Source organism: Ornithorhynchus anatinus, chromosome X3 (assembly GCF_004115215.2).
Source record: "Ornithorhynchus anatinus isolate Pmale09 chromosome X3, mOrnAna1.pri.v4, whole genome shotgun sequence".
Taxonomy (NCBI): domain Eukaryota; kingdom Metazoa; phylum Chordata; class Mammalia; order Monotremata; family Ornithorhynchidae; genus Ornithorhynchus; species Ornithorhynchus anatinus.
The window spans coordinates 24983480-24995887 of record NC_041751.1 but is presented as its reverse complement, the minus strand read 5'-3'; the positions used below and the strand labels follow the sequence as shown (position 1 = coordinate 24995887).

General features: G+C 40.5%; 1 protein-coding gene across 2 annotated transcripts in view; it reads left to right on the top strand.

Annotated features, from left to right (window-relative positions):
• The window catches only part of PALM2AKAP2 (PALM2-AKAP2 fusion), a gene marked incomplete at its 5' end in the record, with an annotated part of 366273 nt that overhangs the window by 152670 nt on the left and 201195 nt on the right, over positions 1-12408 (top strand). The window contains 1 exon segment of one of the 2 annotated variants that reach the window (NM_001204207.1): positions 4019-4767. The exons of the other annotated variant lie outside the window; for it this stretch is intronic. Within the exon segment in view, the coding sequence (NP_001191136.1) occupies positions 4019-4767 (749 nt within the window). 2 annotated transcript variants of the gene reach the window in all.

Below are 12408 nucleotides of genomic sequence, written 5' to 3'. Positions count from 1 at the left end.
CTTTCTTGTAGATTTAACAATAGTAAGACACTATTTTTTTCTCTGGGGACAATTGCTCTTTCCTATGGGGTGGACACTGAGATCACATGTCAATAAAAATAGAGAAGCAGCATGGCTCAGTAGAAAGAGCCCGGGCTTTGGAGTCAGAGATCATGGGTTCCAATCCTGGCTCTGCCACTTGTCAGCTGTGTGACTGTGGGCAAATCACTTAATTTCTCTGTGCCTCAGTTACCGCATCTGTAAAATGGGGATTAAGACTGTGAGCCCCACGTGGGATGACTTGATTCCCCTGTGTCTACCCCAGCACTTAGAACAGTGCTCTGCACATAGTAAGCGCTTAACAAATACCAACATTATTATTAAATATGATTGCTCATAATACTAAACTAAATATCTCTTACATCAAACCTATTTTTTTCCTATGTCTATCAGTGTCAAATTGAGAGCACTTTTGTTTATTCTTTTTTATTATTGCTATTGTTGTTTTTGATAAGAGGACACTTAAGGTGATGCTTTTAGAAGAAGGTCTGAGTTGGCCCTATATGCATATACTCAAGTACAGGGCTCAACACATAGTAAGCACTTAATGAGTACCACCATTATTATTATTATAGTGTAATAAATATGTCCCCCGGTACATATTTTTAGCTTCTTCTATCCCTTGCCATTTCCACCCTTCTACAATCCTTACAGGGCTGTTGCCATAAAGCTGTAAGCTTGTTGTGACTAGGGAATGTGTCTATTGTCATATTGTACTCTCCCAAGACTTAGTATAGTGCTCTGCACACAGTAAGTGCTCAATAAGTATGACTGACTGACTGACTAAAGGCTCTCACCTGCTTCCTTTCATACTTCCCCTTAAACACATGCCCTCCTAACCCCCCAACTTTCTCAATAAGCTCTCCCACAAACCACCTTCGGGAAATGAGCCCACAAGCAGTAAGGTTGGACCTGGTTTACTCTGATTGGTGTCCTCCAAGAGATCCCTAGGCTAAATACCATCAGCTTTTGTATATGGTAGTTGTGAAAGAAGATGGACAGAAAAGTGTAGCTGGAAAATTTTTATTACCTTGCTGTAACAAAAGCATTAACGCTTTGCCCGGGATTTCATTTTAAATTCATTCATTCATTCAATAGTATTTATTGAGCGCTTACTATGTGCAGAGCACTGTACTAAGCGCTTGGGATGAACAAGTCGGCAACAGATAGAGACAGTCCCTGCCGTTTGACGGGCTTACAGTCTAATCGGGGGAGACGGACAGACAAGAACAATGGCAATAAACAGCGTCAAGGGGAAGAACATCTCGTAAAAACAATGGCAACTAAATAGAATCAAGGCGATGTACAATTCATTAACAAAATAAATAGGGTAACGAAAATATATACAGTTGAGCGGACGAGTACAGTGCTGTGGGGATGGGAAGGGAGAGGTGGAGGAGCAGAGGGAAAAGGGGAAAATGAGGCTTTAGCTGCGGAGAGGTAAAGGGGGGATGGCAGAGGGAGTAGAGGGGGAAGAGGAGCTCAGTCTGGGAACGCCTCTTGGAGGAGGTGATTTTTAAGTAAGGTTTTGAAGAGGGAAAGAGAATCAGTTTGGCGGAGGTGAGGAGGGAGGGCGTTCCAGGACCGCGGGAGGACGTGACCCAGGGGTCGACGGCGGGATAGGCGAGACCGAGGGACGGCGAGGAGGTGGGCGGCAGAGGAGCGGAGCGTGCGGGGTGGGCGGTAGAAAGAGAGAAGGGAGGAGAGGTAGGAAGGGGCAAGGTGATGGAGAGCCTTGAAGCCTAGAGTGAGGAGTTTTTGTTTGGAGCGGAGGTCGATAGGCAACCACTGGAGTTGTTTAAGAAGGGGAGTGACATGCCCAGATCTTCTACAGTAAATGACATGGTGAAGATGGGGAAGTAATGGATGAGCTGTTGAATAGTAATTGCTGGTTCATAGGACTGGGGAAATTTTTTGAATTTTTTTATGACATTTCTTAAGTGCTATGTGCCAGGCACTGTTCTAAGCAGTGGGGTAGACAGAAGTTAATTAGGTTGGACAAAAATCCATGTTCCACATGTGGCTCACAGTAGTAATCCCCATTTTATAGATGAGATAACTGAGGCAGAGAGTAAAGTGACTTGTTCAAGGTCACACAGCAGACACATGGAGGAGCCGGGATTAAAACCCAGGTCCTTCTGACTCCCAGACCTGTGCTCTATCCATCAGGCCACACTGCTTCTTTCCCATTACTGCTATTTAAGATTTAAATCAAGTTTACAGCTAGTGAGAAGTAATGAGAAGAAGCAAGTGATTGGAGAAATATTGTATATTCTATTCTCTTCTGAGCATATCTGCTAATATTTGACCATGAAGTTCCAGAAAATCAGGGAAGTTCAGCTCATTTATGCCTTTCCTGTATCAGCTATATCTTATCTGGAAGCAATCATGCAGATTGACTGTAAACTATGATGACCCAAGATCAATGAAGAGTGATGAATTCTGACAATGTAAAATTATGTAACTGTACAAAGAATAAAAGTAGAAGTATGTGGCACCATAGGAGTGTGATGATTGCAGAAAATAATAATGTAGACATTTATATTGCTTTGCACATTACTATATCTAATTTGAGTATCATCATACCAATATTTATCTCTTTGGAGAATAAATGAGTCACTCCAGTTCTTATGACCTTAACAGAAATGTTTGGCTCTCATATCTAGGAGTATGTCCCAAGAGTCTGTGCATAATGTAAGCAAAATGTGACTGGAGGAAAGGGAGAATTGGGCTCCAACTGAGACATTTTGAGACTGTGTCTTTAAACAGTCCAAGGATTGTATTGATTTATAAAGGACCACACCACCCAAGGGAAATACCTGAGATTCAAGGAATAAAATGGAAATGTAATGAGAGTGTTGGCAAGCCTAGTCACACCTAAGCTATATTTTCCCTCAAAAATTGCAAAGATGTGTGTGTGTGTGTGTGTGTTTATACATGAGCAAATTTTGGCTATTATGTCTCCTGAGGAAATCTAACACAATATTTTCATCTTGATAAGTAATGCTCTTAGCCATCAATCAGGAGGCCTATCCAACTGATGCCTAAAGCTCAAGCACTGGACTTTGTACCATAATCTTCTTGGAAAATGACAAGCAACAAGTGGATTATCTGGTCTTCTCAAGTTTGACATTTAGAACAGAATTACTTTAATAGTGAGTAGAGAAGTTCCAACAGTTCCATCCAGAGTTGATCACTGGTTTCCACTCTGATTTCTCCGCATCTTTTCAGCAGTGACATACTGGGCAGAGAGAAGCGACTGCAAAGTTGGATCCTTCAACTAACTCTTCAATGACTTTTTCTCTTCAAATACAAATTTGTGCAGATGCTATTATCCTTGATCATTTTAATTTGTTTGATTCTCTTCTAGTTCTCTAGGAGAAAAAAAATGTCTTCAGTATTCAACAGCACATCACTTGAAGATTTTCACAATTTGTAAAACATTTTATACAACTCTTTTCAGAGTAGAATGTGAAGTGTGAAGTATGTCACAAGAGTGATGGTCTGTAGACTCAGGAGGGGAAGGTGGAGGGAAATTGGCAAAAGGGATCTGAGATGTGAGGCAGTAGAGTTAGTAAGCATAAAAATGAAGTGATCTGGTAATTTCCTAGTCTCCTATTGGCCTGAGGTAAGCCGAAGAATAAAAGTGAATTTGCATGTTGTCATGTCACGTGTTTCATTTCACTGAAATCGGAATAGTCTCTGGGGTCCTATCTTAATGAACTTCCTTCCCGCAGATCTGATAAGATGAATGCCATTGATATATGGCCGCTGTTTGAATGTCTCAGACACACAGACTGCTGTATTGTATAACTACCTCTATTCACAATATGCACCCCAATCTAACATGCAGGACGCCTGGCTCTTAGGTATAGCTTGTTGGAAAAAGGGCAAGGTCCTGTTTTTGTCTGTTTGGCAATTAACCATTCACTGGCTTTTTTTGTTGTAACTTGCACTTCCTCTCTTGTTTTCATTCAAGCTGTATACGCCATGGAAATTAATGTGGAAAAAGACAAACAAACTGGAGAGACCAGGATTCTCTCTACATCAACCATTGGCCCAGAGGGGGTCCATCAGAAAGGAGTCAAAGTCTATGATGATGGTACCAAAGTAGTCTATGAGTTGCATTCAGGAGGCACAGTGGTAGAAAATGGAGTGCACAAATTAAGCTCAAAGGATGTAGATGAACTCATACAAAAAGCTGGACAATCAAGCATAAAAGGAGGGCATGACAGAAAGAGTGGGTCAGAGAGGACTGTGATAGCAGATGGGAACCTGAGTCGTGCAAAGGAACAAATGCTTTGCAAGGAGGCCAAGTTAGAAATGGTACAGAAACCTAGGAAAGATCTTATTGAGAAGGCAGAATCTGAGGCAAAAATCTCTGGAGCCAAAGTTCGGGAAGCAAGTTTGGATCAGCCAGTAACCATGATTTTTATGGGCTACCAAAATATCGAGGATGAAGAGGAGACAAAAAAGGTGCTAGGCTACGATGAAACCATCAAGGCAGAACTCGTCCTCATCGATGAAGATGACGAGAAGTCACTGCGAGAGAAGACTGTGACAGATGTGTCCACCATTGATGGAAATGCAGCTGAACTGGTCTCCGGGAGGCCCATCTCAGACACCACTGAGCCCTCGTCTCCAGAAGGGAAGGAAGAGAGCTTGTCCATCGAACCAGTTCCAGGTACACAAAAGAAAAAGCGCTGTCAATGCTGTGTTGTCATGTGACCACTTCTTTCTTCCTTCCTCTTCTGAGCAGCCTTTTCTTCCTCCATCAGTTACTTACACCTCACTATACTACTAACTCCAATACTGTGACCTGGAAGTGAGCACCTTCATTGCCTTGCAGTTGGATTGCTTTGATTTCTCTTTTCTCAACAAGCTGAACCATATAGCCCCCTTCCTTTTTTCCTCCTCGAAATGTACTGCTGCTTCTTTTTTCTTCCAGCATTCCCCAAGCAATGGACAGAGTACAGAGAGCGTTTCATATTTGTCTTGCAGTTTTAAGAACTGGTTTCACCACCCTCCTCACACTTTTAGTTTGTGTTTGGAAGATTTGATCGACTTATTTAAGGGTTTGCTTCAAACTACTAGTCCCTCTGGTCAAATACGCAGTAATCTTAAAATTGCATTTCATCAATTTTTTATACATCCATATGTGTACTTTTCGTTTTGTGGTGCGTTTTGTAAATTTAGGGACAACTGCTCCCCTAGAATGTTTGCATCATGCCTCTCGTCATGCTAGCCTCTGCGGTTACCTTTCACATGACCCTGAGTTTGGTAGTTATGGGGATAGTTCAAAATGGACCTTAACTAATCTAATACATCAAGGATGATGCTTTTTGCCTTATGTCAGCTTCCATATTACAGTATTGTGCATCTTGGTCTCTCCTACTGTTAAAACAGAAATGAACATGACAGTTGAAATGTCGGTATTGATTTAAGAAGTTGTCTATCAGGAACTGTGTTTGTCTATTGAAATAGCTTATCTGTTGATTCCTGTGTTTGGGAAATACACATTCTATTTTTTAAGGACATGGAACATAAAGTAGTGTTGTAGGTCGGGTTTATTGATAAGTTATTCCAACCTCAGATTAAACGAACCCAAGTTCATAGTTCCTAATCCAGCAACAAAAATGTAAATCTTGCGAATTGAGGATTGTTTTTCTTTTTTGTGGCAAAATTATATTTCCTGACCACGTTAATGTATTTTCTTCTAAGGGGTTATTTTGAGAAAGTGTCTTTGATGTGATCATATTTCTTAAACAGTCTTTCCAATCTGAGGTACTTTCTATGATGTTTCTACTCCAATATAGATGGTGCTTTTACTGCATTAATTGTTCACTCTGCCCGTCTGATTCAACAGATTCCTTCCTCTGTGCTCTTTTCTTTCTGTCCCAGTGAGAGATCATTTCTCAAGGTAAATTTAATTAGTGACCTCAACTGCCCCTCCCTTCTGAAAAAACTGAGATTGACCTGTCTTTCCACAAGAGTTAAGTTATCTAAGTCCAAACCTCATAAAATGTCATACAGTAATACAATTGAAAGCAATGGGAATGGCACGAGACTGTAATGTGGGCTAATTCTTTCCCAATCAATACTCTCAGATGTGTTTCTGTGACAGCCCGAAGTCATCACTTTAGAATTCACTGGGTTGATATTACTTTCATTCATTTTAGGAAAGAAAAGTCTTCTCTTTTTCTAAGATGGTATCACAAGAAGTACAACTGTCATCTCTATGGTGTTTTTGAATTGCCCCAAAGGCTCACAATCAGTAAATAATACATTCTGGACATTCTGGAATGATATCTAGACATTCATTTGTCCTATTTTACAACTAGACAAAATAAGGCAAAGAGAAACTAAGAACCAGTGATTAACCCACATTAAAATAAGAGGCAAGTCTCTGGCCCAGTCAAATTTCCATTTGAAAAATATTGCAAAATACATGTTACAAATTAATAAATACAATAAATACAAATTAAATGCAATGGGGATGTACCATTAGAGCTTTGTATCCCATTCTAGCAAGAAAAGGCTAAAACCTGTTTTGTTGAGCTCCTACAGAGCTCATATACATATGTTTTGTTTTGTTCTTGTTTTTTTCCTGAGCGATCGCATCTTTATGTAGGGCTCCTGATTAACTTGGAAGCTTGACTGAAGGACAGGTGCTGCCTGGACAGGTTGATCATTTTCCTCTTACATGTTAGAGATTTGAAAGTATTTGCAGTTTTAGATTTTGGCTCTTTGCAGCTGCCCCATGGAAGAGAAGGAGAAGCCTGTGGAGAATCCTTATTGCGTTCAAACAAATGAGCTCTCCTTGCAACCTAGCTTTTCTGTTCCAAGGATAGAGCAGAAGGAACATCCCAGCTTCCTCTTTTGCCTAACCTCTCCTAATCTGGATGGTCAGCAGCAGGGCTATCAGCCTGCCTGGAATCCAGTGGCTGTCCTGAGCCTATCAAGAAGGCAGCAGTAGATAGGAAAAATACAAAATAGAATCTGTCAATCAGAGAGTGATGCTCACATTAGAGTTCCTAGGGCAGGAAACCAAATCAAGCTAAAGAGTGCTGTCAAATCTGTATCTATGTGGAATAACAAAAATAATGATAATAATTGTGGTATTTCTTAAGTGCTTACTATGTGTCAAGCACTGCGCTAAGCCCTGGGGTAGGCCAGACAGAGTCCCTGGCCCCCAGTGATGCTCAGTATTCAGATTTGAACCACATATCTGGCTAAAATGAAATTTCTATTGTTTCTACAATCTGTTGTTTTTTTACACATTCTTTTAGAAGAGCTACGCTCTGAAAATCTATAAAGGTTCTCAGTTTTAAACCTGAAGAGAAGTATCAGTCATAGACTTAAAAATTCCCAGTAAAGAAAAGTAAAATTTTTATTCATCTTTCCATGTGAAACTTACTGAATCCAACTCTCCCAGCATGTAAAATACTCCCCTCAGACACTTTTGAAGGGAGCATTAACTCTTTAGTGAGCTAAATAAAGGTAGTTTACTAAATGGTTCCCTAGATGCCTAAGAAAGTTAATACAACTTCCAAGAGAGTCACTAATGCACTAGGAATATGTTTCATTGTGTTATCATAAATATAAGGTCCCTCACTTAAATGAAATAGTGGTTAATTGTCCAGTTCTGAAGCAGAAACAAACAACAGCTTTTTAGACTAAGGGCCAATTAAACCCCTTTTTACTTTTTGACTGACTTTTTAGCTGTGAAAAAGAAAGCCAAAAAAGGGGAAGTGTTTGAATATACTACCTGAACTTTTGGGAGAATTTTTTGTCTCCCCACATCTTCTGAAAATTAGCATTTTTTATCTCAAGCCTAGTACAATGAAGAATATCGGTTTTATTTCAATATTTCTTCCTAGATAGTCAACATTGACTTAGCAATGTACTATATCTGGTTACCTTTAAAAAAAAAACTCATAGAAATTAAACATGAAAATGTACAATCAGCACTGGAGCAAAGTCCCACTTCATAAAGGGTGCAGAGGGAGATTTCAGTGGGGGTCTTCAAAAAGGTTTTTGTCCTTGTTCAAAAGAGAACTCAACTTAAGGGAACTCAACTTCCATTTGCCAATAGAGTAAAGGCATAGAAGGTTGAAAGTGCAGCGTGAAACAATCTTTATAGTAGTGGGAAATCAACAATGAACTGGTTAGCCTTAACTTTTCTACAAACTAACTTTTCAATGTTCTCTTTTACTAAACAGGAAAAGAAACAAGCAAACGAGTTTTTTTTTTTTAATTTTAGATTTTCTAAATTTCTATACATTGAGTTGTAGGTCTTTTTTCCCCTCATATTGTCCATTGCTTTCACCTGGGGCTGTCTTTTGCAAGATTCTGCATTTTTAAAAACCAGAAAAACCTCTAGTGGTCAGGCAATCCTTTTTGAGCAGCAGAACATAAACACAGAAAGAAAAGAATTACAGGGTGGATTTCTTTCCATTTTGCCGTGGCTAATGTACTGTATCGTATATGTTTACAGAACTTATCTGATTTGCCTTTGTGATGTTATTTCGATGAATGAGAAAATAGGTCTGATGTGCCATTTGAAAGATTGCCTTAGCACTCTTTATTTTTCTTCTTTTCTGTCCTTTTCAATAATGCAGGCTGTATTTCTAAGCTGTTAAACACAACATTCTCTTTCACACCCCATTAGAAATCTATCCGAGCCCAACTTGTGACTGAACTCACAAAAATACCCCGATGTTCCAAAGGCTCCCTTGTGGTGGTAGCTCAAGTGATCAAGAGAGGGTATAGTTTGGGCAGAATTTTGGCACTTGCACTAATTAGACTCATTTCTGCATTCCCTTTTGAGTGTGCAGTATCTTATGGCACCGACCCTACATATTACTACAGTTTAGCTGATGAAATGCAGTCATTTTTGACCACAGTCATCAAACACTGCAGTTGAGTCTATGAAATTTTTTTTTTTATTAGGCACAAAAGGAGATGGCCTGAAGAAATGCTACAGTAAGGTGCAGAACTTGATCTGAAGCGAGAGATGCTTTCCATTCTTTTAATCTAACATTGGTGGCACGCTGTGTAAATGAGTGAAAAGACTAGTATTTTAACATTTATGTATTTTTTAAGGAATAGTATTTTTATAATGAAATACGGATTCTGTAAAGAGCTTGAGTTTGAAAACACCGCCCCCCCCCCCCCCCGATGAGGGCTCTGAGCCTTAATGGAATTCCACCCTCTAACTTCAACTTTCTGAAAGTTGAAGGCAAGCTAAATTGGGCTTTAGGGTCGGAAGCGAGCCCAGAACATCTTTTTATCAGGGATCACTGCTCCCATCCCCCTGCTAATTGAAATCAGCAGTCCTTTTTGAGCAAGTGTTGGCCTTAACATAGATGCCATTATGTCGAACATGTCTTTTATAAACTGGAATCTGTCTCTCCTTTAGAGGAATGAATATCTTTTATAGAAGGTAGAGATATTGAATGTGGCATTAAAGTCCGAGATTTGCCCAAATAAAGCTCTTCTGAATATTTTAGGAGCAATGATACCATCAGTGTTGAGGGTCAGTGAGGGCCACTGGTATTCAAATTTGTGGTGGATTTTAATGGCGCATACAAAATGATGCTTTAGAAGCACATGTGTAACTAAAAGCTATAAGAAGTAATTTAGCATTACAAGTAAATGTATAAAACCACAGCATAAACCTCATACAAATGATTTTACCTTGTAAATAATGAGAATGCATAAGGATTTTATGTCAGAAATGGAAAAAATTCTTGTTCTGTATCTGTGAGATCTTTCTGGCCCAGGAGGAAACCACTTCAAAAGCTCTCAAATGTGCTGTAGTTCTTTGCCAAATTTCACAGTTCCCAATTGTAGAATTTGTTTTTGCTGGCTTTTCCCTAGGCCTCAAGGGCACTTTTTCTGTGGGAATCCCACTCCTGTAGGAATCCATTGTAACTGGGAGTGGTGATAAGCACACAAGTGTTCCACCAGAAAAGCAAGTACCTAGGCTAAGCTTAAACAGAGAGGGCAGGGGAAGGTTCAAGAGCTTCCTCCACTGCCACGCTAAAGCACTGTTCAGGGACCAACTAAATTCAGTCCCAAAGAACAAAGTTATTCAGGAATTGTACCCTCCCTCACTTCCCTCGACGCTCCCCCCCCCCCACCCCCCATTCTCACAGCCAGATTCCATCGGCTCAGATCCAGAAATTGACAGTTCTGAGACCCGTTCAGTGGAATGCAAAAGGACAGTCCACACGAGTTTCTCTCATCAGCAAGTTTATACACCTTCATAGCTGTGCCATAGTTGTGTCAGTGCCACAAAGACACTTAGCTCTGTCCGGCATCTCTTCAAAGGATCTTTTTCTCAAAGACAGGAAGCTTCTTCCAACCTAAAGAGACCATATTCTTCCCCAGATTTGTCTGGCCATTGTGTGTCTATCAAAATCAAATGTGGAATCTCGAAATCCAGTGCAATCCTGCCCAAATTAAGTCCTTGGGGCTTAAACAGGTGTTTTGAGTCATTCATAATCAAAATCTTTTTTTTAAAAAAAAAAAAGGCCCAGTCCAGCTCAGCAATCATTTTTAATGAGACCTGGCACATCACTTTCATAGGGGCAACTATGCAATGAGAAGTTTAGTGAGCAGAGATCTATGCAATTGTGCCTGTAAGGAAAACACGACCTAGCTTGTGTCTTATGGGTAAAGGCACAGTGCTGCTTAGATACAAGAGGTAGGAGACCGAGTCATCTTTTGGGGGGCAACCAACCGAGTGTGCAATAAGAGGTCTCTGAACAATACTGGGTTAGAGCAAGGGTAAATACCAGTCCCAAAGACAATTTAGAAAAAAATTAGGTTCTGGACAGTGTCGGGGGGAGGGGGGGGGATGAAACCCGGTTTTTAGTTTTCTCTCAAGTTCCCAAAGTAGACTATTCTCATTTTTTCGGGGTTCAAGAAAATGTTGTGTAAAATGCAGCTTTATCGTGAATGTAGGTTGTGGGTGGGAATTTTCAGCTTTAGCAGCTCACTGTCTGTGAGCCCTATGTAAATAAGTCAGTGGTGGGGCGTGGGGAGGGAAAGTGGAAGGGAATCTGTTGTGCTGGCACTGAATTAGAATTTTCGGGGATAGCTGCTGTACTTTGTAACCTGAAGTGTACTTTGTTCTGTTTTCCTCAGATTAAAAACAAACAAAACGAAAATAACACTGCCAGTGACAGCCATGCTGTAACTGTGGCTTCTCTCTTTTCCTCTGTACAGCATTAATAGAAAATAAACTGCCTTTTCACTGCACCTACCTCCGTGTCTCTGTTCTCTGGTTCTTTCCAGCTCCAACTCGTCAAGACACTTTGTGATCTCCCAAACATGCTGTACTGGAGTAACCTTACTCCATTCACTTAACAAATATATACTAACCCCCATTTTTTGTTCCCATTATGTTCTAATCACTGTTCTTTGTTTAAACCCATAGTTGCACATGAATAACTCATTATTCTTGTTACTGTTCACTCCCCCAACTTCTGTTTTTGTATGTTGTGTGTGTATATGGTCACCTCTCTTCTCACTCAGGGCCTTTCTTGACCACGTGGACATAGCACATTCTTCTGTTTGAGGAAAGAGACCAACTCAAGACTAACATGCGTGGCAGTACTGTGCGATGGACGTTTCCCTCTTACTTAGAGAATATGTTCAGTATATTTGTCGATGTCTGTCTAGAACCAGGGAATGTTTTAATGATTCTGTCTACTCAGCATAGAGTGAAGGAGAGATTGGGCAGAGAGCTGGTTGATTCGATTCCTGAATCAGCAAAACTGGAAAATTCAAATTAGCGGTCATCACTGCCGGATCTCCATTTCACTATAGATTTTTTTTTAATGGCATTTGTTAAGCACTAACTATGTGTCAAACACTGTTCTAAGCGCTGGGAGTAAAGTTAATTAGGTTGGATATAGTCCCTGTCCTGCATGGGGCTCACAGGCTAAGTAGGAGGGAGAACTGAGACACAGAGTAGTTAAGTGACTTGCCCAATGTCACACAGCAAGCAATTGGCAGAGCCAGGATTAGAACCCAGGTCCTCTGACTCCAGGCCTGTGTTCTTTCCACTAGGCTAGGCTGCTTCTCTAGGTTGGGTAGAGAAAACCCAAAAGACATGATAGGTTGTCTTCTTGAGGTCATGAGGCAGTGGGGTGAAATGACAACAGCATGTGACTCTGGGAGTAAGGAGGTCTGGGTTCTAGTGCTTACTTTACCTCCAAACTGTCAGATGACTGCAGTCAGGTCACTTAACCTCTCTGTGCCTCAGTTTCCACATCTGGAGAGAATGCCTGACCCACAAGGATATTGGGAGGATAGACTGCAATAATTCCCATAAAAAGTGCTTTGGAAAAATGAAAG